Consider the following 23347-nt stretch of genomic DNA (forward strand, 5'->3'; position numbering starts at 1 on the left):
TACCAGTATATTGTAAAAGACAGCTCCAGGTAAAAGGGACACACTGTTAATTTTTTAAGTGGACATTTATTTGTGAATGTTTAACATTAAAATGGTTATTATTTGTAAGAATGTCTTTTGTGTTTTCTCCTGGTTGTATTTTATCTTGCTCAGGATATAAACATTACATATGAGTAATTCAAAAGGGCTTCCTAATCTGTTTCACTTGCCACCGATTCTTGGATTGGATAATAAGATCAGTCATCATTATGAAGGGAATGAATTCAGTTATATCTCCAGAGTTCTCCCACTCGAAAGACTCGTTCTTAAATTTGTTAATGTTAATGAAACAGAGACTTTATATAACTCTCTGGTCTAGCTCCAGCAAAATATAATAAAACCACCGACTTTCTCAATTGTAAATTTCTCTAGTTTATGCTGAAAAGGAGATATTCCTTGTTAATATAATCTGCAGAAAGCATTCTAAACAGCATCGCACCTAGGCTCGATGAGTAGAGTTTTTTAAACCAGTTTTTAAACTATTAGAGTCTAAAAGAGGCATTTTCCATACACTAATTGTGCTTGTTTCTACAGAAGATTGAGATATTGCAAGAAAAAGAAACGTGTTTATAAAAACGATTACCAACAACGTTATCCTCCTGCATCAGGAAATGATTACCAACAATGTTACGCTCCTGCATCAGGAGATAGAAAAGAAAGCCATGCTTCTCTCTCCAACCTTGAGCTCTGTGATGTAGTAGAGCTTGCCTCTTAGGAGTCCAGGATACATGAACAATGCAGTTTCCCAGGGTCATGACTGACTTACAGAAGGGACTAGGGGTCTGTCTCCCCATCCTCTCAGCTGATCCCCTCTCCAACTGCATTGAGTGCAGTGTTCCTCAACCTCAGAAGGACACAACCCATTGATAGCTTACCAGAGTGTTGGTAGAGCCAGTGTCATTGCTGTGAGGCAGGTGTCTCGCGTAGGATGAAGTGCGGTTTAAGGAATGTGACCGAGACGCTGACGTTGGTCTTGCTAATGGTATCACTTGTTGAGAAGAAAAGGGGCGCACATCCCCTCTGGAAGGTAAGTGAGCAGAGATGGACCGAGGGCAGCTGACTGAACGCCTCATGGAATCTAGCGATGATGGAGAAGTGGTGCTGTTAGTACGCTTTTCTGCCTAGTAGGTCTCCACAGACTAATGCTTAGACCCCGGTGGTGGCTGGGTGACAAAGGTCAAGCCTAGACACCATCGCTAGAAGAGAAGTTCTGGTGTGTAAAGAACAGTTCTGCTGGGAAAACACTAAACAAGACATCAGTGCTAAGTTCTCCAAGTGTGATGTTAGAGACACAGAAGGAAAGAGACAAACACCCATGAGCATATAGGTCCTTCTCCTTGATGTCACTCTTATAGAAACCTTGACAGAAGGAGTGTGTGTGTGTGTGTGTGTGTGTGTGTGTGTGTGTGTGTGTGTGTGTGTGTATAAATGCAGGAACACATATGCCACAGCACACATGTGGAGTTCAGAGGACAACTACAGTTTTCAGTCCTCGCCTTCAGCCTTATTTGAGACAAAGTCTACTCATCGTTCATCATTTACTGCTGTAGATGCAAGACTAGTTGGTCCCCCAGAGTACAGGGAACCCCCTGTCTTCACCTCCAATCTTTCCATAGGGACACAGGCCATAGGGACACAGGAGCTACAGACATGTTATGGCACCCGGTGTCATCTGAGTTCTAAGAATCTGAACCTAGGCCCTCACACTTGCATGGCAAGCATTTCACACACTGAACGATCTTCCTGACCAGGAAAGGGATTTCTATTGTCTAGTCTATCAGAAGAGCCTTCCCAAAGTCACACAGCAAGGTGGTGGCCAAGGTCAGCCAACACCTCAAGTCCTCACCATTTGAATGCTAAAAGTCTCCGCTTCTTTGTAAATCCACAATGCTATCTACTAACCTTGGGTTAAAACTAGCTACTGGAGTCTCTGTGTAGGTCAGAAATTAACCATTCTAAAGTAAGTATCACAGGGGAGAGGAAAGCAGAACAGATAGTGGCCAGGGTAAACAGATAAGGGACAGAATTCAGGGCTTCTTATGGAAGTCACAGAACAGAACGATATGAAGGTTATTCTAATGTAAATAATAATTGACTATTAAAAGAGCTGCAGCAAAATTGGTAGACTTACACATACACACACACACACACACACACACACACACACGGAGTGGGGGAGGGAGGGAAGAAAAGAGGGTGGGAGGGAGGGAGAGAGAGAAATTTCAATAGCAAAAGATTTAAGTGAAGAAAAAATGAAGTCAAAGAATAAGAAGACTTATCAAAATAAATATCTAAAAAATCATCAAATATTTGCCATTGTGCATTCTGGGAACACTGATGAAAGAGAAGCAGCATCCCTGGAAAGCTGCGGCTCCAGACCTGGAAAGAAGAGAGTTGTTCAACACCACCAGCATTTTAATCTTTTCTTCTGCTCATTTTTCTAGATCCTCTATCCTGGGTTTGTTCTCTGCTTGGAGAATATGTCAATCTCCATTAGTTAAATAAATTACTAAAACTCACATGAAAGCCGGGTTGCATACCCAAAGGTCTCTCTTCATCAGCTGTTGAAAAGAACTCGAAACTTCATAAATGTGATAGATATAAATGTAGGCTTAGGTGAGCACTCCTAAAAGATACTGTGAGTGTGTGGTAAATGTATTGTTTCTTTATGTTCTGGGGAGAATAAAAATACATACTCATCTAAGTTTTAGAAGATGCTGTTTAAAAACAAAAACTTCTGCTGCAAGTCTTAGCATCTTTCTGTATTTGTAATGGACAGCACTTTTTAGAAGCACACTATATGCGAACATGTCGCTGGTCAGTCTACCTTTAAAAGATATTAGTTACAAAGGTCATGTATTTAACATACAACAATACAAAACTCATGGAAGAAGAAGAAGAAGAAGAAGAAGAAGAAGGAGGAGGAGGAGGAGGAGGAGGAGGAGGAGGAGGAGGAGGAGGGAGAAGGAGAAGGGAGAAGGAGAAGAAGGGAGAAGAGAGAAAGGAGAAAGACAAGGAGAATTCTAAACCATATACTCCCAGCTACACTGTTGGTCTTTACAGGTCTTAGGTAAGGACTGAATAATGAGAACCTGCTCGTGGGGTTAGAAGGAAAATATCATTGTCTCAGTCACCTTACTTTCTCCCTTATCACCTACATACCTGGAAATTCAGACAAGAAAACTAAAGTAGTTAGATACACCGGTGATTCTGAGTAGATTAGGTTGTGACTTCCACCTATAAATGATGTGAGAGAAAAAAGTGTTTATGTTGCTTTGTGAGGCATTAACAATACCAAGCCCACTGTCTACACAAGAAAGTGTCACTCCTGATCTGGACTTTGCCCTTGGTCATTAGAGCATCTGTGGGTATGGGGCTCCTGGCCTGAGATTAAAGAGAGAATATAAAACAAAGTAAAACCCTTGGTATAATTCCCACCTAAAGATACAATAAGGAAATAAATATGTAATTGAATTGGGTTGACTTCAAATAAAGATTCCTACACAAAAACCTGTTTTAATTCTGTTTCCCACTTTATTATGCTACTGTCTAATCTTGGTTCTTGAACCTACTGGTCCCAGAGCATAGAACAATCTCAGAGCTGTAAAACTCTCAGGATCTTTTCTCTTCCTGGCCCATAACCTTCATCAGTCCATGCTATTAAATAATAGACACATTAGTTGTCAGGCAAGGGATCAAAACCTAGCAAAATTTGGACATAAAATGTCAGCTTCCAAAATAAAAACTGAGTCATATTTATTCAGAGCTGCATTTACAAAATCTTTCAGGAAAGGAAGCAAAAGAGAGTTGCAGCTATCAATCACTGGTGCTAGAGAATATCAATCAATAAGGTGGGTTCCCTGCTAAATCCACGAACCTTCCATGACAGGGGCAGTGGGGGCATGTATCTCAATGGAATGCTTGGAGAAAAACAAAAGATTGTTTCTCCGAATTCTTCCTTTGATTAGTTCTTCACTCCTTGGGTACTTTACTATGAGCCTCACAGGCCAGTTTTAACACACATACCAGGACCCTCGTGTGCTAAGCATTGCTGGGAATCAGCTCTGCAAAAGCTGCAGCCTGTTCACTACACTGCTGAGCTGGAGAATTTGGTGGACCCTTGAGACACTATGTGCTGTGCAAAGGACCGTATGGCATGCGTCTGAAGACAGTCCTACTTCTGAGGTAGCAGCAAGAAGGTATATTTCAAGAAAAATCTGAGGGGAAAAAATGGAGATATTGGCTTGGATGTTTAAGGGTGAGTGGCAAATCAGAGGCTGGATCATGGTCACTGGCACTGAGGGAAGGAAAGAAAGGAAAAGAGAGAAAGAATGCAGATAGCTGGAGGGAACAAGATGGAAGAAGAGTTGGTTGCTTTCCTAAATGCCTGTCATGTACCCAGAGTTCTGATTAAATGCTTGCCCAGAATAAAAGCTAGGAGCAACATGTTAACTACTTCACAGTTCTGGGCTCAAAGAAATATCAAGTCAAATGCCTGAAGAGATGTGTAAAACCAAGTAACAGTACCAAACAAGGTAGGTGGTAGGCAGAAACTGAGTCAGGCATGATGTGGGCTTAAAAGAGAGCACACTCCACCTAAAAGCCTTACGGCACATCCACAAAACCCAGGCCACAGCTTAGCAAACACACTGTGGAACACGGGAGGAAGGAAGGGTCCTCAATTCAATCCACTCCCTCCTTACAGAAGTTGAGAGGGTTTGAGGGATGGACCCAGCTCTGGCCAGGGAAAGACAGGGTGAACACAGGTTTCCTCACACAGGACAATGCTTCTTTTGGCCCACGGACTTTTTATTGAGTTCAAGAGTCTCAATTCTATAGTTCTTCCTCTAATGATGTAGGAGAGATTGACTTACTGGATTGCTGGATTATCTTGCAGTGACTGGTGTGCTTAAGGCTATATGGGACTTGGTCTAGTCTCTTCTGACACAGCTCCTTTTCGTTCTCATCCAGCTCTGAATTGCTGCTGCTGCTGCTGCTGTCGTAGCTGCTGTCACTGCTACCGTAATACTTCTGCTTCTTCGTGACCTCTGCACACTCTGGCATGCAGCACAGGGGCTGAAACAGAGGGACGCGTTTGGTTAGAATCCCGCTGCACAGGGCGCATTGTTTTTAGACCCCACCCCTACCCGCCCATGCTCCCTGCTTATTAGTGAGGATGGAAAGCCCTCTCTACTGCTTGCTGCGCATCGGCCGGTAGAGCGTGCCCTAGCTGTGAATCTGGCTTAGCCTTCTATGGCTCAGTCCTGATGAGGACCAGGCTGTTTTCTATGTGACCGCAATAAACAATAGTGGGTTTCTGTAAATAAAAACAACAAAGTGAGGGAAAATGTTTAATATAAAAATATACATAAATACTTTAAACGCGATCAGCTTTCTTTACTCTGCCCGAGAGAGATTAGGTATCAAGCCTTACCCAATAAAAAATGAGTGGGAGGTGGGGGGAGGGGAGGAAGAGAGGCAAGCAGGACAAAAGGACTAAGAAAGCAGAAACAAGAGAATCCATTAGAACACCGTGCACTAAAATATAGCCCAAGAATCTATTCACTCAGGTAGTGTACAGGAAGAAAAGCATTACTCAAGTGGCAAGCTCACTAGTAATATTTATGTATTCATCTATTTATATATTAATACTAGTTAATTATCCACTGTCTGAATTTGTTTCAGATGACTTGGGACCCTTCACAGAGAATCTCTAACTTCAATGTACTCTGGCCACAGTGGAGCTGTCACTGGTTTTTTATCATCAAGGTGATATATGAAAATATGTCATATATGAAAATCACCGTGGTGTGAGACTTTTTGAAAGAGGGACAGGACGCAGAGGAGTGACTCTGTACAGATCTGATGATTACAGTATTGTGCCCTGGTATTTCTCAGAGAACCAACCTGCTTCCATTCCTCTGACAGATGCTTCTAAAGACACCAGGTTGAGGGGCAAGGAGAGAGATGAGATGGCCTAACTTCAGAAATGGTGCGCGTAACGCAGAAGCAGACAGCTCTGTGACTCAGTTGTTTTAAGGCTGCTTGTTACACACATCATTCAACTCCTGTTCCTGCTGAGACAGTCTTCTGCAGTTGTATACTAGTGGCTTTGATATTATTGTATACCATAATGAATTCCTTGGATGTCATGGGAGTTTGTGGGACAAAACTGTCCCTCCAGTGTGACAGTATAGGATAAGAAAGGAAGGCGAGAGGCATTTCAAGAATCACCTAGAATACAGACCAAGCCAAAGCATGATAGTGTTAACGTTACAGCTTGTGTGACGGGTGAAATGCAACCAAGATGGAAACGGAGCTGAGTGCACTAAGGACCAACTTGCCTTTAAGCACATGCTCTCCTTCTGGTGATCGAATATTAACAGAGTACCAAAAATGTTCAAACGGAAATGCATAAAAACATTTGCCAGCAAAGCAGCCATCAAACACGCTGACAACCTTGACAAACATGAACTCCAGAGAAAAGATGTCTCTTCAGAGGTTTAGTATACCCAGAAGGACAGAGGCTTGATCAACCCTCCTTCCAGCAGCACAAAGCTTCAGGCTTTCCCAAGGACCCTGAGTCCATAATTATTCAACCCTACTAGGAAGCCATGGAGGGAACAGGGCAGCTGAAGCACTGGGTCATGCAAACACGCAGGACTTTGTGACCAGCATACTGTTCAAGCAATGCGTAAAGAGAACTCATGGCAACTGAAATCCCAGTCATGTTCTAACTGTGGGGTGGGATTTTGAAAGTGGCATGAGTTATGACATGAATTATATTTTACTTGCAGTTTCATTATGAAACAGGACAGATATAAAAATGCATACGGGTATAGACTATTGTGTTCTTACCAACTCTCTAATGCTTTACTGTTTTAATAATTAATATTCCTTAAATTCTCAAATATTGTTTATTGTATATAGTAAAATACTATATACAGGATAGTATAAATACTACTATTTATCCTATACAAAGTTGACTTAACAAAAAAATTTCAAATTATTCAACTAATGAAGCCCTTGGTGACCACTGTTCACCATGAAGCACTGTCTCTTTGAAATGGGAGTTCTCTTTAGAAGTATGGGTCCTTTTTTTTTTTGGTTTTTCAAGACAGGGTTTCTCTGTATAGTCCTGGCTGTCCTGGAACTCACTTTGTAGACCAGGCTGGCCTCGAACTCAGAAATCCGCCTGCCTCTGCCTCCCGAGTGCTGGGATTAAAGGCGTGCGCCATCATATGGGTCCTTTTAGACACCTTGATAAAACTTAAATAAAAATTATAAATACATTTCTATATTAATTATGCCAATCTCAGCTACTTCATAAGGAACTGCCCAGTTCATCTCATTTCAACAAATACATGGTTAGCTTCTCCAGTTTACTTAGGATGAGAGAAGGTGGAAAATATACAATGTGAGTTCTTCCCTGGAATCTGTCATGCTTTGATTTGGATGTCAAGTCTCCTGTAAGAAAAATATAAGATGCCAAGGGCCTTTGCATATGCCTTTCTACCATCGATGTTGTGTCCCCAGGCTGTCTCAAGTTGGTTTTGGCATATGCTGATGACTGCTACACAAAGCTTAGGAACTCTAGTGCTACAACCAGTTGGTGCAAGATACTTATAAAATAGGCAAAGCTTAAAAATTCCTCAACTGTTTCCCCCAGTGGAGCCATGACTCACAAGGGCATTCACTTTCTCAGATAATCTAAACGTATTTGTTTCACAGGAACGTTCAGCGTTCAGAACAATCTGTGATATCCAGGGTCTTCACACAGGTATCCCTTGCCAGGATTGCCTTGCATCATTTTCATTTCTTGCTCCTGAAGTGTGCCACAGACTTCCACACCTCCATCTCCATCACACCAATCAACACAGCATGACAACTCCAAGGCTCTGCCTTGCTTGTCCCTCCTAATCGTGAAGGCAAGGCTCATTTTGCAAATCTGTTTCCTGTGGAAATACCTCCAGTCTAGAAGGCTGTCTCCAGGCAACCCTCCTAATTTACACTCCATACTCACCACACATACATTTACCTAGCCCCTCATCAACTATCCAATGAGAACTTTTTGGACACATTGGACAATTTTGACCAATAGATTTGGGGAAGTGCGATGTTCTAGACACTCTTAGGTGCTACAGATGAAAGATAAAAATGTACTCCCCACCTTAAAAGTACACACAACCTCACACAAATAATGACTTTTCACAACTGCTCTGAAACACCATTACTCATGGGCAAGAGGGGGAATGAGGGAAAGTTTAAGTAGACTTAAATTTAAGTCTACATAGTGGAGCAAGGCAAGTTCACACAAAGTAGCCATGATGTAGGCTAGTTAGGGAGTCACTAAACAGTCCACCAATACATCAGTGTGTTTTCTTCTTCTTTGTTTTAGTGACCAGGTTTTAAATAATACCTGTATGTTTAATGTTCAATAAAGCCTACCTGTACACTTTAGTGAACAAGTGTTAAAGCATACAACCCTAACAAATTGTGTGTGAGTGGAGAGATGGCTCAGCAATGCTGAAACATGTGTGAAGAAGTTCCCAAACACTGAGAAGCATGTCCTGGGGCTGGTGAGATGACTCAGAGGTTAAGAGCTCTTCCAAAGATCCTGAGTTCAAATTCCAGCAACCACATGGTGGCTCACAACCATCCGTAATGATATTTGACACCCTCTTCTGGAGTGTCTGAAGACAGCTACATTGTACTTACATATAGTAAATAAATGAATCTTAAAAAGAAAAAAAGTGTGTCTAGGATTTCTCAAATTCAACTTTGCGTTTCCCTGCCAGTGAGGAATATCTCATACATTAAACAGAGGGAGCAACATCACAGATGCTAAGTTAAGCAGATATGTGCCTCTCTTCCGACTACACAACGGCATTCCCATTCCTAAGAACTGGGCCTGTTTGTAGGAACACTCTGTCAGCAAAGGAAAGGCTCCCGAAGACACTGCAGAGATTCCTGATGGCAGCACTTATTACCACACCATTTGCAAAGACTGTGCTACATAAACAACCCTAAATGCCAACATCAGAGCATTGGACAAGGAAATGTATGCTTTACACACACAATAAAAATGTTCGGCCATTAAGAAGCTAAATTTGTATCATTTATAAGAAAATATGCAACTGGGATATTTGTGTTAAGTGAATAAGACAATCTCAGATCAATATTGTACGTTTTCTTTTGGTTGCGGTTACTTCATTTTATATAGATACATAAAATCATGGACATAAACTTAATACAAAAAAGAAAGTAAAAAAGTTTAGGAAGGCAGGGGAAGCTAATAGGAAAAATGGGCAAGAAAGGGGAGAACAGAATTACACTCAACTGAAATGGAAATTTCTGGTTTCTGTGGGGACTTGGTTATGTCATGTGATGTTAGCCAAAGCAGGAACAGGAGAGGGGATGTTTTGCTAAAGCAGACAGGTGAAAGGACGAGTGATGATTAGAACGAGTGTACATAGAACCCCACAGTGTGATGAAGCTCGTGCATTACTTTGCCTTGATCCGCTTTGCTAGTCTTTGCTGAAGACTGTCTTAAATTGGTTTGCCTTGTACAGTGTGGCTGATCTTTGCTTTTCGTGGCTTTGTAGAGAGAAACTCGCCAAAGAACGTCTCCTGAAATTCCAGGGGCTTCTTGCCACTCAGCGGAGCTTCTCCCCTTCTTCCAGATGTAACTGTCACTGCTGGTTCATGTTTGGTGTTTGTAGAGTGAACTGGACTGCTGTTGCTGATTCGTGTTTGGTGTTTTGATAGTGGGCTGGACTGGAGATTGGAATAGCCCCCAAAGAACTATTTCCAAGCATGTCCACAAACCCCATTTCCTATTAAACTTTCTTCTCCCCTACCTCTGATGGGTAGTGAGCTAACAGGGAGGTTAAAGCACCCTTATTAAAGTAGGTTGTGAAAACTCTAAGCCTACACTCAGTGTACAATGTGGACATTCACAATGTATGGAAACTAAATGAACAGACAGGAGGGTTTCCTATTAATAATGTACCTCTAGTGTCACAATCTGCCTTATCTATAATCCCAAATACTTCTTTGTTAGTTATCTAGGACTATAATAAAACTCTAACACTGTAGTCCTCCTACGTCCAGCCTATCTGAATCTCTAGGCATTCATCAGCACTTGAGGATGAACCAAAACTAATGGAAGCTAATGAAACAAAGCTCGAGAGTGTTAGGCAACACCATTTGCCTGGTTTTGCCTTCACTGAACACAAAGTTCCTGAAATTCCTATGAAAACGCATCCTACCTGTTAAGGGAAATGCCTAGCAGAGATCACTTGCACCCATGACATGGACTTGGGCGCCATCTCACCTTCGGTCCTCGGACCCGGCCGGTTTTCCCCATCAGCTTTTCGTCATCGATTTCGCACTGCTCCAGAAGATCCAGGAGATCTTCCTCCTTCAGAAACGTGATGAAAATGGTGGTCACTGAAAGTATAGAGACTTTTTACGAGGTCACTAATCTCTACAAGCTGGTGTACGGTGGTTATTCTAGAACCTATGCCGTGGTGATTACTCAGATGAAAGAAACCTTAAAGGCAAAGGCTTCAGGAAATTTTACCAAAATCTGGGGATAAACATAACACACAGCTGAAGTATTTGTGCAATCATCATAGGCGAGCATGTTCTTCCCAACATATCACTGAAATCTCAGGCTTGCCAACCTTAATAAATCATCTCGCTAGACACTAAGACATGAAAAGCTCATGCCTGTCTTTCAGACTTCATCCCAATAATCATTCCTGTACTGATTAGCACAATTTAATATTAAAACAGGACACAGAAAATGAAAACTGTCCAGGAGTTTCATTTAGAAAGAATTTAATGTTAGAAATTTGTGTAATGGGTACCACTTAATGAAGCTGTTTACAAATACTAATTATTGCAAGAATATTTTTACAGCCTTACGAAATATTTTAATTCAATGCCTATTACTGGTAGAGGAAATCTCTAAGTATCCCAGTAGCTTTATCTTATGAGCCTCTGAATTTACTTTGAAATCACAGGGAAAACTGTAAGGCCATCCACCAATATCAGAAGTTGAGCAAACCTGCACAGCTGTATTGAGGGGTATGATCAGCCACCTCGCCGTGTGATCCAGACATCATCACTGACAAAACTAAGCTCACATATTGTGATTTCTACTTCAAAACCTCCTTAAAGTTTACAGAAGAAAACAGGAGTCACACCACAGCTCACAGTAGAAATGCATTCCAACTAGGAAAGACTGCTATAAAAATGCCAAAAAGCCTCTGGCTCTGGTCCACTGGGTTATAAGGACAGCATCCTTAGAAACGAACAGCATCCTCGAGGAGCCTGATTTTATTCAGGAGAAAAACCAAAACAAACAATATTTTCATCCTAAAAACTCCAGATGAACCAAGCAGCCATATATTTTAAAAGAGAAAACTACAGATGATCAAAGAGCAAAGGAGTTCAATTCTCCAGAAAGAGGCAGGCTCCTCCCCAGAGAGCGAGAGGAGGAGTGGTCACTTTTAACTTTGGGATCCTCTATCAAATCGGGGAAAGATGGCAGAGACAAAACCATCATAGGTGAATTCTGCTGAGTTAAGACTGTCACCTTGAGATAGTATCAGGATGATAGATTAAGAGCCCCAGCTAGCTTGTCTAACCAGAGCACGCACAAAAATAGAGACGCTCAGCCAGCTCCCAGGTGTTTCCCAGGTGTGCCAACACCATAGCTGATGGCTGAGACACATTGTGAGTGAGGCCACCCTGACATTCCCTCCCCCGCCAAGTGCAAACATCTCTGCCCTACACAATTCACTGCAAAGTAAGACCAGCCCAGGAAACTACTCAGCTGTTACCTGTCAGGGCCACACAATAAGCAAATAAACAGTTGTTATACTGCAATAGAGAACCAATAGACCCTGCACAAGGAAAAAGAGGAAGGGCAGACGGAAAGAGGTGGGGAGAATGGACAGAGGAAGAGAAAGAAAAATGAGAGAGGAGGGAAGAGGAGAGAGGAGAAGGACGCAGAGGAACGGGGAAATGAAAGAGATAAACAGGAGAAAGACTTGGAGGTGTGAGCTTTTGTGGAAGATTCCAAGACAGGCCTTGTTCTGGAGACCAGGCTGCTCGTCAACTCTTTAGGCCATCTAGGCAATCCTTCTGCCTCAGTCTCCCAAGTGCTAGTAAGGCAAGCCTGTGCTGCCACATTCAAATGAGGGACAGAACCGTAATTGTTCTCCTTTGCCAAGTCTATGTAGCATCAAGAGAAACTAGTGCAGTGTTAGCTATAATTAAAAGAACGTCACAAGCCACTGGATTACCTCAACAGATTTCCCTATCCAGTTTCATACACAAATCTATGTCAGGATGCATTTTATTATAATGAGATTACAGTACAGTATCAGAATGATCAGCCTGAAGTTTGTCCTACTATGCATCTTATTGATGAAGTCACTTAGTTAGCTCTGAAATGTGACCACCACTTAAGAAGAAAAGCATCAAGAACACCATAAAGGTAAAGTGTTTCTATATGTAAGGCTCAGCTAGCATCCACCGTGTGTGTGTGTGTGTGTGTGTTTGTGTGTGTGTGTATGTGTGTGTGTGTGTATGTGTGTGTGTGTGTGTGTGTGTGTATGTCTGTAAGTGCACTAGTGTGTTTATATGTATATATCTGTGTGCATGCTTGTGTGTGTACATGTGTATATGAGCATGTGTGTATGTGCATGTGTGCATGTTTGTGTGTATGTCTTGTGTATGTCTGTATGCATGCATGTGTATTTACATGTGTATATATCTCTGTATGCATATATGTGGACATGGTATATATGCATGTGTGCATGTGTGTATGTTTGTGTGCATGCATGTGTATAATTTGTGTGTATGTCTGTGTGTATGTGTATGTGTCTGTGTGTATGCATGCTTGTATGTGTACATGTGTATATGTGCATGTATGTCTGCTTGCATGCATGTGTGTGCATGTGTGTCTATGTGCATGTATGTATGTGTGTGTATGTCAATGCACATGTATGTGTGTGCATGTGTCTGTCTGTATGTGTTTGTATTTACAGAAGTCAGTGAAGGTTCTGTATCAACCACTCTGCCTTATTCCCTTGAGATAGGGTCTCTGCCTGAACCTGAACCAGGCTGGCAGCTAGCAATGCCCAGGGACCTTCCTGTCTTTGCCCCATAAAGCACTGGGGTTACAGAAGTATGGATGCTTACAACCGGCTTTGTACGTGGGTGTAGAGGATTTTGAATCAGGTCTTCATGCTTAGACATTTCTACCCACTGAACCATATCCTCAGCCTAAGATGGTTCATTACTAAGGACACAGAGCTTGGCTCTCATCCTCTCACCCGCATCTTTTTCAGAGGATTGTTCATTTCTCGCTGGAATGAAGCTGCTCTTCCCGAGAGGAAGGTCTGGAAGGCGACGGCCAGCAAACCTTCATACTTCTCAAGCAGTGCTTTATCTTCAGGAGGATAAATTCTCCTATGAAAAAGAGAGATCAGAGAAACCCATTTGCTTACAAGAATCTGACACAATTCAGTAGCTAAGATCACCAGTTTAGAGAACCACTGCCCCCCTCCCTCTGGGCCAAGTAGGTGCTAGAAACAGACATGGATGAGTAAGGGGGAGTCCCAAGTGTCCATCTGGTATACCACTTATGTAGACAAGTCCACTGAAGGGTTTGAAGAATGGTGTTTGGACAAGTTGGCAAAATATTGAACTTTGAGAGAAAGTGTTCTGGGGACCCGGGATAATGCAGAAGGTACATATGTATCAATGTATGCACTACATACATTGTCAGGGTCCATATACTCATGCAAGTACTCATGGGGTGAGGAAATGAAAAGAGAGTGGAAGCAGAATGGGAAGAGTGTCTTCACCTCTCCTTGCTGCTCTGGGGGTGTTGATGCCAGGAAGAAGGGGATGCTACCAGAAAGGGTGAGAAGATCTGAACCCCTCCCCAACCCTCTGCTAAATCCTCATGTAGTGATGTCAGGCCGGGAGGAGGGACCATCTTTCCAAGAATATTAAGGGGTCCCTTTTTGTCCTCTCCAGGGGTATTTTGTGAAGATTACCCATACCCTCTCTCCCATCTCCACCCAGACCCTTCAAATACGTTCTTTTTTTGCCTTGTTGTTAAGGAAATTCAGCAGCCAGCAGAAACTGCCAGAAAGAATACTATAAGACATGACTCTTGCTTTTCTTAAAATACTACATAGTGACCAAGGACAGTCACAGAAAACATTGGTTAAAAACCTCCCTAGGCAGAGCAGAAGCTGGCCCAGTCAGCAGGAGCCAAGAGCCATCTACCTGCAGACACCGGTTCATGTCCTGAAACATAGTGAGTGAGAAGCTGTTTCTAACGAAGAAAGCACAGCACTTAAAATCCACTGAGAAGGGCAAGAATGAAGAAGCACCACCCCTTGGGTCTCAGAAAAACAAACAACAACAACCACAACCACAACCACAACAAGAACCACGCAGCGCCATCTACCTGTAATTCCCCATATGTCGGTTTTCATGTTCTTCCTGCGAAACCTGCTTTCGTACTTGAAGGAGTCTCTCTTTCTAAAAATGATCAGATTTTTATAAAAATTATGCTAGGTCATGCAGTTAAAACTGTAAGTCGCTGTTAAAATGTTCACACCAGGCTGGGGGGTGGCTCGGTGACAGAGCACTTGCCTAGCATGGGTTCCCTATGCACCACAGCACAAGTCAGAATAAAAATAAGCCAAGATACCAAGCCCAGCGCCCATACCAACTCTTCTTTCCGCCTCTCCAGCTGGTGCCTCTGCTGTTCCCAGTCGGAGGAGCCTGGCGAAAGCCTTCTTACTGGGTTTTGACCGTACAGCCTCCTCTGAGCCTCCGCTTTTTGTTTGGCCAAGTTTTTCCTTTTATCGCTGGTCCTGAAATGTAAAACACAAGACCATAACTCTCACTTCAGAAAACTTCTGATGGCATCCCTCTGAGAAGGAATTGGAGATGAGGAAACACGCTGGACTGGGGATAAAGTTGTTAAATTTATATCTTCACATACATTCTGCCCGTCTAACTATCAGTAAAGGGACTCTGTAAGGAAGTGTAATGGGTTTCCTGGTTGTCAACTTGACTATATCTGGAGTGAACTACAATCCAGAATTGGAAGGCTTACCTGTGATCCAGATCTTGAGGCTGGAGGATACAAGTTTCTAACCTGGATCTTGGCATGGAGATCTTGAGGCATAGTGGCTATGAATCCCAGGAGACTAAGGCAAGGACATTTCTGAATTCAAGGACATTTGGAAAAAAAGCAAGTCCTAGATCCAGGCATGGTAGCACACACCTTTAATCTGGGCCACACCTTCTGCTGGAGACTTACATAGGACATTGGAACAAGGAAGATTCACTCTTCTTCGCCTGCTGGCCTTGTGGGACTGAACAGGTACTGGATCCTTGGACTTCCAATCACAGCCTATGATGATCATTGTTAGGGAGTTGGGCTACAGACTGTAAGTCATCATAACCAATTCCCTTACTCTATAGAGACTCCCCATAAGTTCTGTGACTCTAGAGAACCCTGACTAATACAGGAAATTTGTGCTTTAGAAAATAACAAGAGATGGAAATCTTGCAAGGCCCCTGGTTTCACAGTTCATCCTAGAAATGCAACATCTATGGTCTTTGGTGAATTAAATGCTGAATCTGTCTCCCTCTCTTAAACTTAAGCAACACTCATGTGTTTGGTTTTCCCTTTGAGGTTTAATCTAGGTAATCGACAAATGTGTCTCTCTTCCTTTTACTCATTTGTTTTCTTTACGCTCTGCTAGGCTAAGCACCCTTTAGTGCATTTCCAGACAGGTCTAAAACCCTAGGAAGTGTCACCATTTGAAAACTGACTCCACATCCTTCCCATCGTTTTACTCAACTGTGAACATTTAGCAACAACTCTCCAGTGTGTGGAGAAGACATCCTGCTCTGGACGAGAACAACGGCCTAAGTGGCAGCCATGGGGTGGACAACATTCAGCTGATTTATCACAAAGAAAGAAGGGGACGAGGACTGCATCACACCGCTATGACTGTCATAGAAATGGTGGCCCTTAGCAGAGGACAGAGTAATGGGACACTTTCTGTCTTCACCACGGTCCACACACTGTCCTGTGAGTCCATCCAGGGACCACCCCCTTGTCTTGTGTGTACCATGCGCTGGCAGCACTGGGGTACCTGAAGTCCTGGGACAGGGACTGCTCTGTTCCCCGGTGTCTTTGTCACATTGAATGCACGGCCCTTCAGGATATGTAAGGAAACTGTACCTGTTTTTTATAATAGCAAACAGCTTGTGAGAAGTACTTCATCAACTCTAGATGGAATAGGCTTTTTCAATGTCCAGTAAATACCTATGTTTATATTTAACATTTGTGGGCTGGAGGTAGACATAATTACCAGTGGTGGGGAGAAGAAAATGACACAAGATAAATATGACTGGAGGAAAAAAACTGAGTTCTGCTCATACTTAAGTTAAATATGAGACACATTATCCATTCGTTCATTCGCTTCCTTGTTGATTTAGTACATGTTTATAACCACAGGATAGGCAAAAGGAAAAAGAAAAAAGAAAAGAAAAACGCAGCATTCACCGTCAGCAGCATTCACTGTTGCATTCCTGACGAGACCCGAGCCAACGGAACCCATCTCGATCTGTTTGTCACTTCATATGTACCCGGTTTGTGGACTCATTCATTCACAAGAATGAGTGAAACTGACACAGCGGAAAGAGAAATGAGACACAGCAGGGGGTGGGAAGCAGTGAACAGGAGGTGAGAGGGCGGAATGTGCAAAGCCAAACTCAGTGAGCCTGGCCAAGTGCCAGAGAGGCACAGGGGACCAACACTGGAACAGCAGACAAATGCCAGAGAGGCATGGAGGACTGACTCCGAAGTAGTAGAGTATTAAATGCTCAGACCTATAGCCCATGAACTAGTCCTAAGTGAAAAGAGGAGCATTTCATTTAACCTAATCTAATTCACAAATATTTCAGACCTGGGGGCTTGTGAGACTTGTGGTTGTCCTCTCTGGACTCAGTCTTTACGAGTGTGGTAGAAGACTCCCAGAGGATGAAAACCTTTGTGCGAGAACTTGAGCATAGCACAGCTCAGTCGTCTCTGATTGCAGGAGGAAGGAGTTTCTCATTGGTTCTCATTGGTTCTCATTGGTTCCACACATGGGGCCTGAGCAGGGCTCACGTTCGTTCTCTCTGAAGATCACAAGCCTCATGCTTCAAAATAGTGTGTGAGCTCCCACACCCTCTGCCTGAGCTTCTACGTCGACAGCCTGAGCTACGGGCTCTTCTGAATTTCCTTAAGATAAAAACACACAGGCTGAAGAGTGGACTTGGAGATAGAGATGGAGGCGTACCATAGGGAGACGACTGTAGCAAGATCTGAGAAAGCTCTAACTGTGAGGAGAATGCATCAAATTAGAAGTTAACCAGGCCCAGGAGAGACAGCACAGAGCAGAGCAGAAAGGAAGAAACGATGTGACAAGCCTTGCACAATGCAGACTCTGAAAGGGAGGGGAGGATTAACTCAAGTCAAAATAATGATTGTTATTTATAGTGGAGGATGCTCTGTGTTACAAACAGCGAGGAAAGGCATCTGCCTCGAGTAGGGAGCGGACAAACCATGAGCAAGAATGGGCAGGAGGTGTGGGGAAAATAATGAGGAAACCACGGCTTGGAGAACATGGGGAAGGATTAAGATACAGGAGCTATATATAAAGTTTCATTACAGAAGCTTAGCCGTGGTATTTAACAATACCCCATTTGGGGTTCCTAAGAAGAGAGACAAATTACTTAAGGAGAAAAAAGCTCCTTCTGGTAGTTAGGTGGGAAAACGGAGCACTCTGGAGTCATACAGCAGTTCTGCCTGGGTGAAAATCAAGTCTGTAATACTGAGTACAAGGCAAGAGGTCCCCGTGGTTCCTGATTTAAGTCACTAAGATGTGCTCAGCACAAAACCAGCTCAGAAACACACGTGCTGTGTGCTGTGGTGCCCTCAACGGAAGAGGGAAGCCAGGTGTGCAACATGCGAGTGCTCTAAGTATTAAAACCTGTGTTGCGTCCTGTGGAGAACACGAAGGTATGCATGGAAGAACCTCCATGCTCATATCTTTAGAAATGTCTTGCCCCTTAAATGATCTGATCTCTGAAATGACCAAGAATATCCACAGATAACTTCTGAATCAGTATCATCATTTGTAAATCTAAAGATGCACCAGGGACACCCATGAGTTGAACATGTGGCGCTGTTACATTTGAAAATTTCACGTAGAAAGTGTCGCTGACATAATCTAAAATCATGGACAGGGTAAAATGCAGGCACGTGCACCTTCTGCCCAGCAACAGAAGCCATGTGCCAGACTTCATGTCATTTTCTCGTCATGCTTTCCCAGATAAAACCAGGTCTCAATAGCAACTGCTAACTGCTAGCAAATATTTTATTTTTTTTTTTTTTTTTTTTTTTTTTTTTTTTTTTTTTTTTTTTTTTTTTTTTTTTTTTTTTTTTTTTTTTTTTTTTTTTCTTATGAAGAAAAACATTTAATTGGGGCTAGGTTACAGTTTGAGGTTTAGTCCATTATCATAGCAGGAAGCATGGTGTTATACAGGCAGACATGATGCTGGAGAAGGAACTGAGAGTTCTATATCAGAATCTGCAGGCCTCAGGCAGAGAATGCCAGTGGCGCTATAAGCCAACACAAACTCAGCTTTCTCAACTTGCCTTTGGCAATAGTATTTTATCAAAACAGCAAAAGACTAATATACCTGCCATGGTAGGCTGCATCCTCTAACTCTGAGCTAAGACAAACCCTTCCTTTCCCAGTTGCTTAAGTTGGGATTTTTGTCACAGTAGTGAGAAAAGTAACCAATACAGTAAATTGTACTGAGAAGTGAGATCACTCCCATGAGAAACCCGATCACATGATTCGTGGCCCTTTGGAATGGGTCTTTGGGAGGAACATGAAAGAGCTGTGAGCTGTGAGCTACAGAAGCCCTAGGAGAGCTCAATGGGTTATTAGAGCGAGCAGAAGATTAATATATCAATATAAAAAACAGACTCAGGCTAGTCTAGAGATACCAATAATATGATGAAAGATATAAGGACTAACCCACCCAGCCAGGTATGTCATCCAATCACTGACCACCACAGGCCAGTCCTGTGAAGGCTAACATGCCAGTCAGCTAAGTCCAGTACAGGTCAACTGGCCCTAACCCAACAGTTAGGTAGAAACGATGCATTCTGGAAAGCTCATGAGCTGTTCTGAATCCCCATGTATAATGTCTACACTAGGTTATCAATATGCACTGTAATGAGTTATAAAAGATTTGAAAGTTATTGGCCAAAGCTCCATGGTTCTTCATTTCCTCTTGTTTTGTGAAGATGAAAGTTACTGAGACAGCTGCTCACAATGGTAGAGTATCTTAAGTTTTTTTTTTTTTTTTTTTTTTTTTTTTTTTTTTTTTTTTTTTTTTTTTTTTTTATTACATAATTTCCTCAATTACATTTCCAATACTATCCCAAAAGTCCCCCATAGCGCCCCCCACTTCCCTACCCACCCATTCCCATTCTTTTGGCCCTGGCATTCCCCTATATTGGGGCATATAAAGTTTGCAAGTCCAATGGGCCTCTCTTTCCATTGATGGCCGGCTAGGCCATCTTTCGATACATATGCAGCTAGAGACAAGAGCTCCAGGGTTCCGGTTAGTACATCATGTTGTTCCAACAATAGGGTTGCAGATCCCTTTAGCTCCTTGGGTACTTTCTCTAGCTTCTCCATTGGGAGCCCTGTGATACATCCAATAGCTGACTGTGAACATCCACTCCTGTGTTTGCTAGGCCCCGGCATCGTCTCACAAGAGACAGCTATATTTGGGTCCTTTCAGCAAAATCTTGCTAGTGTATGCAATGGTGTCAGCGTTTAGAAGCTGATTATGGGACGGATCCCTGGATACAGCAGTCTCTAAATGGTCCATCCTTTCATCACAGCTACGAACTTTGTCTCTGTAGCTCCTTCCCTGGGTGTTTTGTTCCCAATTCTAAGAAGGTGCACAGTGTCCACACTTTGGTCTTCATTCTTCTTGAGTTTCATGCGTTTAGCAAATTGTATCTTATATCTTGGGTATCCTAAGTTTTGGGCTAATATCCACTTATCAATGAATACATATTGTGTGAGTTCTTTTGTGATTGTGTTACTTCACTCAAGATGATGCCCTCCAGGTCCATCCATTTGGCTAGGAATTTCATAAATTCATTCTTTTTAATAGCTGAGTAGTACTCCATTGTGTAAATGTACCATAATTTCTGTATCCATTCCTCTGTTGAGGGACATCTGGGTTCTTTCCAGCTTCTGGCTATTATAAATAGGGCTGCTATGAACATAGTGGAGCATGTGTCCTTTTTACCGGTTGGGACATCTTCTGGATATATGCCCAGGAGAGGTATTGCTGGATCCTCCGGTAGTACTATGTCCAATTTTCTGAGGAACCGCCAGACTGATTTCCAGAGTGGTTGTACAAGCTTGCAATCCCACCAACAATGGAGGAGTGTTCCTCTTTCTCCACATCCTCGCCAGCATCTGCTGTCACCTGAATTTTTGATCTTAGCCATTCTGACTGGTGTGAGGTGGAATCTCAGGGTTGTTTTGATTGCTAGCAAATATTTTAAATAAAAGGATTCCTTAATGTATTCCATAACCCTTCAAGACATCTTGAGTGTTGATTTAAAAAAAAAAAAAGGTGTAAAATCACTGGTCCATCTTCAGGGCCCTGGAGTCGTGGGTGCCATGAGCTATGTTTCCCAAGGCAACAGTCCGGCACACAGCACAGAGCAGCTAGGTTAAATAGCTTTCTCTCTCTCTCTCTCTCTCTCTTTTCTTTTTCCCTTGATGACACAGGTTTGCTGTGTGTATCCAAAGCTGGCTTCAAACCCACAATCCTCCTGCCTCCCCTAATAAATCCCTATCAGAATGGGTCAAAGCCTTTCCTGCATGATAGCATAACAAATACCTGACTCCATGGCCCTGTGCCCTCCAGGTGGCTCGCCCCTGCCCCAGCATGTCTCCCCTCAAATCTTTCTTCCCACTGTCTGACATCTCATCTCAGAAGCAATGACATCTTTTCTGTTTCTATGGAAGCCAGACAGAGAGGAAAGACCCATGAAGGTAAGAATCCGTTATAAGGTTTCCCAAGTGGCTCTGGTGTGTAACTTTTCTCCAAGGAGAAGGAAGGTAAGTCAGAGGGTCTCCTACCACACCAACACCAAGCCAACCTTGTACTTGATGGTAAAGTCTGTGATTTAATGCAGTTACCACAGGTGCATAGGACTGTGTGGGGCAGCAAAGGCAGTGGGCACAGGGAAATGAAAAGGTGTTTTAAAACAACGTAGGTTTGCAGGATAGCATGAAGAAAGCCGAAATGAAAAATACAAAATATAAGAGATTTACAATGCAAAGTCAGTTTCTCACATGAGTGACTTATCTGTACCAAAGGTGGTGAGCCCCAGCCAGTGGGGCAAAGGCTCACCGGATGTGTGTGGGACCCAGTGAATGTGGAGAAAGCTCACCTTGTGTTTGAGGGACCCCAGAGAGTCGGATAATGCTCACCTAATGTTTGTGGGGACCACAGCAAGCAGGGAAGAGGATCATCTGGTGTTTGAAGGAGTTCAGCAAGCAGGGGAAAGGCTCACCCAAAGTTTGGGGTACCCTAGCAAGCAGGAGAAAGCTTCACCTAATGTTTGGATGACCCCGGCGAGTGGGAAGATGTCTCACCTGATGTTCAGCAGCTTCAGCGCATTTAGCAGAACCCCCCTCTTAACATCATAATCGATTTTCTGATCAGTTCCAAAGCTTGGGGCTCGATTAATCTGAAATTTACAGAGAAAGCAATAAGCTCGGTTGGATGTTGGAGATCAACACATAATCCAGTTGTGTTTCATAAATGTATGTGGGATTTCCAGCCATGAATCTCTGAGCTCTATATGGAAGATGCTCTGGACCTCACCGCCATACCTGTCTTTCCATTACCCTAGGGAAAAGAACTACAGAAAACCATCAGCAAACATCTGCTTTTCCACGCACAGGCTTAGTCTTAATTGCCAGCATTAGGCTGGCCACCCTCTTCAACCACTGACTCTTCCCATCAAGTCTTAGGGAAGTTAAATGCAACTTACCTTGTAAGTTGGGAAGACCCATAATAGAGATATTACCAACATAGTAATAGCAACACATGTGTGTATGCTTAGGATGCAGGAACCACCAGCTCCCTCAGTTCACCACCCAAGATCTTCCTGATGAATTCTATTGCTTCCTAAAATGTAAATTTAGTTTCTCTCTCCCTAACTCAACAGTGAAGCACTAACTACCCTTCATTTCTGCAAGGACCGAGTCGATCCCTCGGAAAACATTCCTAAAAGCACACTGGACACAATCTTCCATCCTGAAAATGTTCTCAGTGCTTGGAAAGGTCTTAAGTGTGCGGATCATTGCCCAGATTCTACGCAGCTAGACAGTCTCCTCCTCAGACACGCCCTCCACTTTATTCCACACGGTGGCGCCAGAAGGTCTTGAATGCTGCGGGTGAGACCCACAGCATTGTCAGTTGGCAGCAAAAGAGCAAGCTCTTAAACTGCACACTTAAGAATCTAAACGTGTGCCCCTTCTTAGAATTGGGAACAAAACACCCATGGAAGGAGTAACAGAGACAAAGTTTGGAGCTGTGACAAAAGGATGGACCATCTAGAGACTGCCATATCCAGGGATCCATCCCATAATTAGCTTCCAAACGTTGACACCATTGCATACACTAGCAAGAATTTGCTGAAAGGACCCAGATATAGCTGTCTCTTGTGAGACTATGCTGGGGCCTAGCAAACACAGAAGTGGATGCTCACAGTCAGCTATTGGATGGATCACAGGGCCCCCAATGGAGGAGCTAGAGAAAGTACCCAAGGAGCTAAAGGGATCTGCAACCCTATAGGTGGAACAACATTATGAACTAACCAGTACCCTGGAGCTCTTGACTCTAGCTGCATATGTATCAAAAGATGGCCTAGTCGGCCATCACTGGAAAGAGAGGCCCATTGGACTTGCAAACTTTATATGCCCCAGTACAGGGGAACGCCAGGGCTAAAAAGTGGGAGTGGGTGGGTAGGGGAGTGGGGGGGAAGGTATGGGGGACTTTTGGGATAGCATTGGAAATGTAAATGAGGAAAATACCTAATAAAAATATTAAAAAAAAAGAATCTAAACGTGCAAAATATTCACTACTCACA

General features: G+C 43.0%; 1 protein-coding gene across 3 annotated transcripts in view; it reads right to left on the minus strand.

The window, feature by feature from the left end:
• Positions 1–23347, minus strand: part of Ttll7 (tubulin tyrosine ligase like 7) — a 131861-nt gene that overhangs the window by 41138 nt on the left and 67376 nt on the right. For 2 of the 3 annotated variants that reach the window (XR_015046656.1, XM_021157823.3), the window contains exons 10-17: positions 21846–21940; positions 14804–14951; positions 14540–14613; positions 13392–13527; positions 10376–10462; positions 4914–5115; positions 3202–3276; positions 915–1117 (exon numbers count right to left, since the gene is read on the minus strand). Coding sequence is in view for 2 of the 3 variants with exons in the window: in XM_021157823.3 (XP_021013482.1) it covers positions 915–1117; positions 3202–3276; positions 4914–5115; positions 10376–10462; positions 13392–13527; positions 14540–14613; positions 14804–14951; positions 21846–21940 (1020 nt within the window). In the remaining variant the exon portion in view is untranslated. The remainder of the gene's footprint in view (positions 1–914; positions 1118–3201; positions 3277–4913; positions 5116–10375; positions 10463–13391; positions 13528–14539; positions 14614–14803; positions 14952–21845; positions 21941–23347) is intronic. The other variant, XM_021157826.3, reaches the window with a different exon arrangement.

This window comes from Mus caroli, unplaced genomic scaffold (assembly GCF_978045245.1).
Source record: "Mus caroli unplaced genomic scaffold, Mus_caroli_1 scaffold_3, whole genome shotgun sequence".
Taxonomy (NCBI): Eukaryota; Metazoa; Chordata; class Mammalia; order Rodentia; family Muridae; genus Mus; species Mus caroli.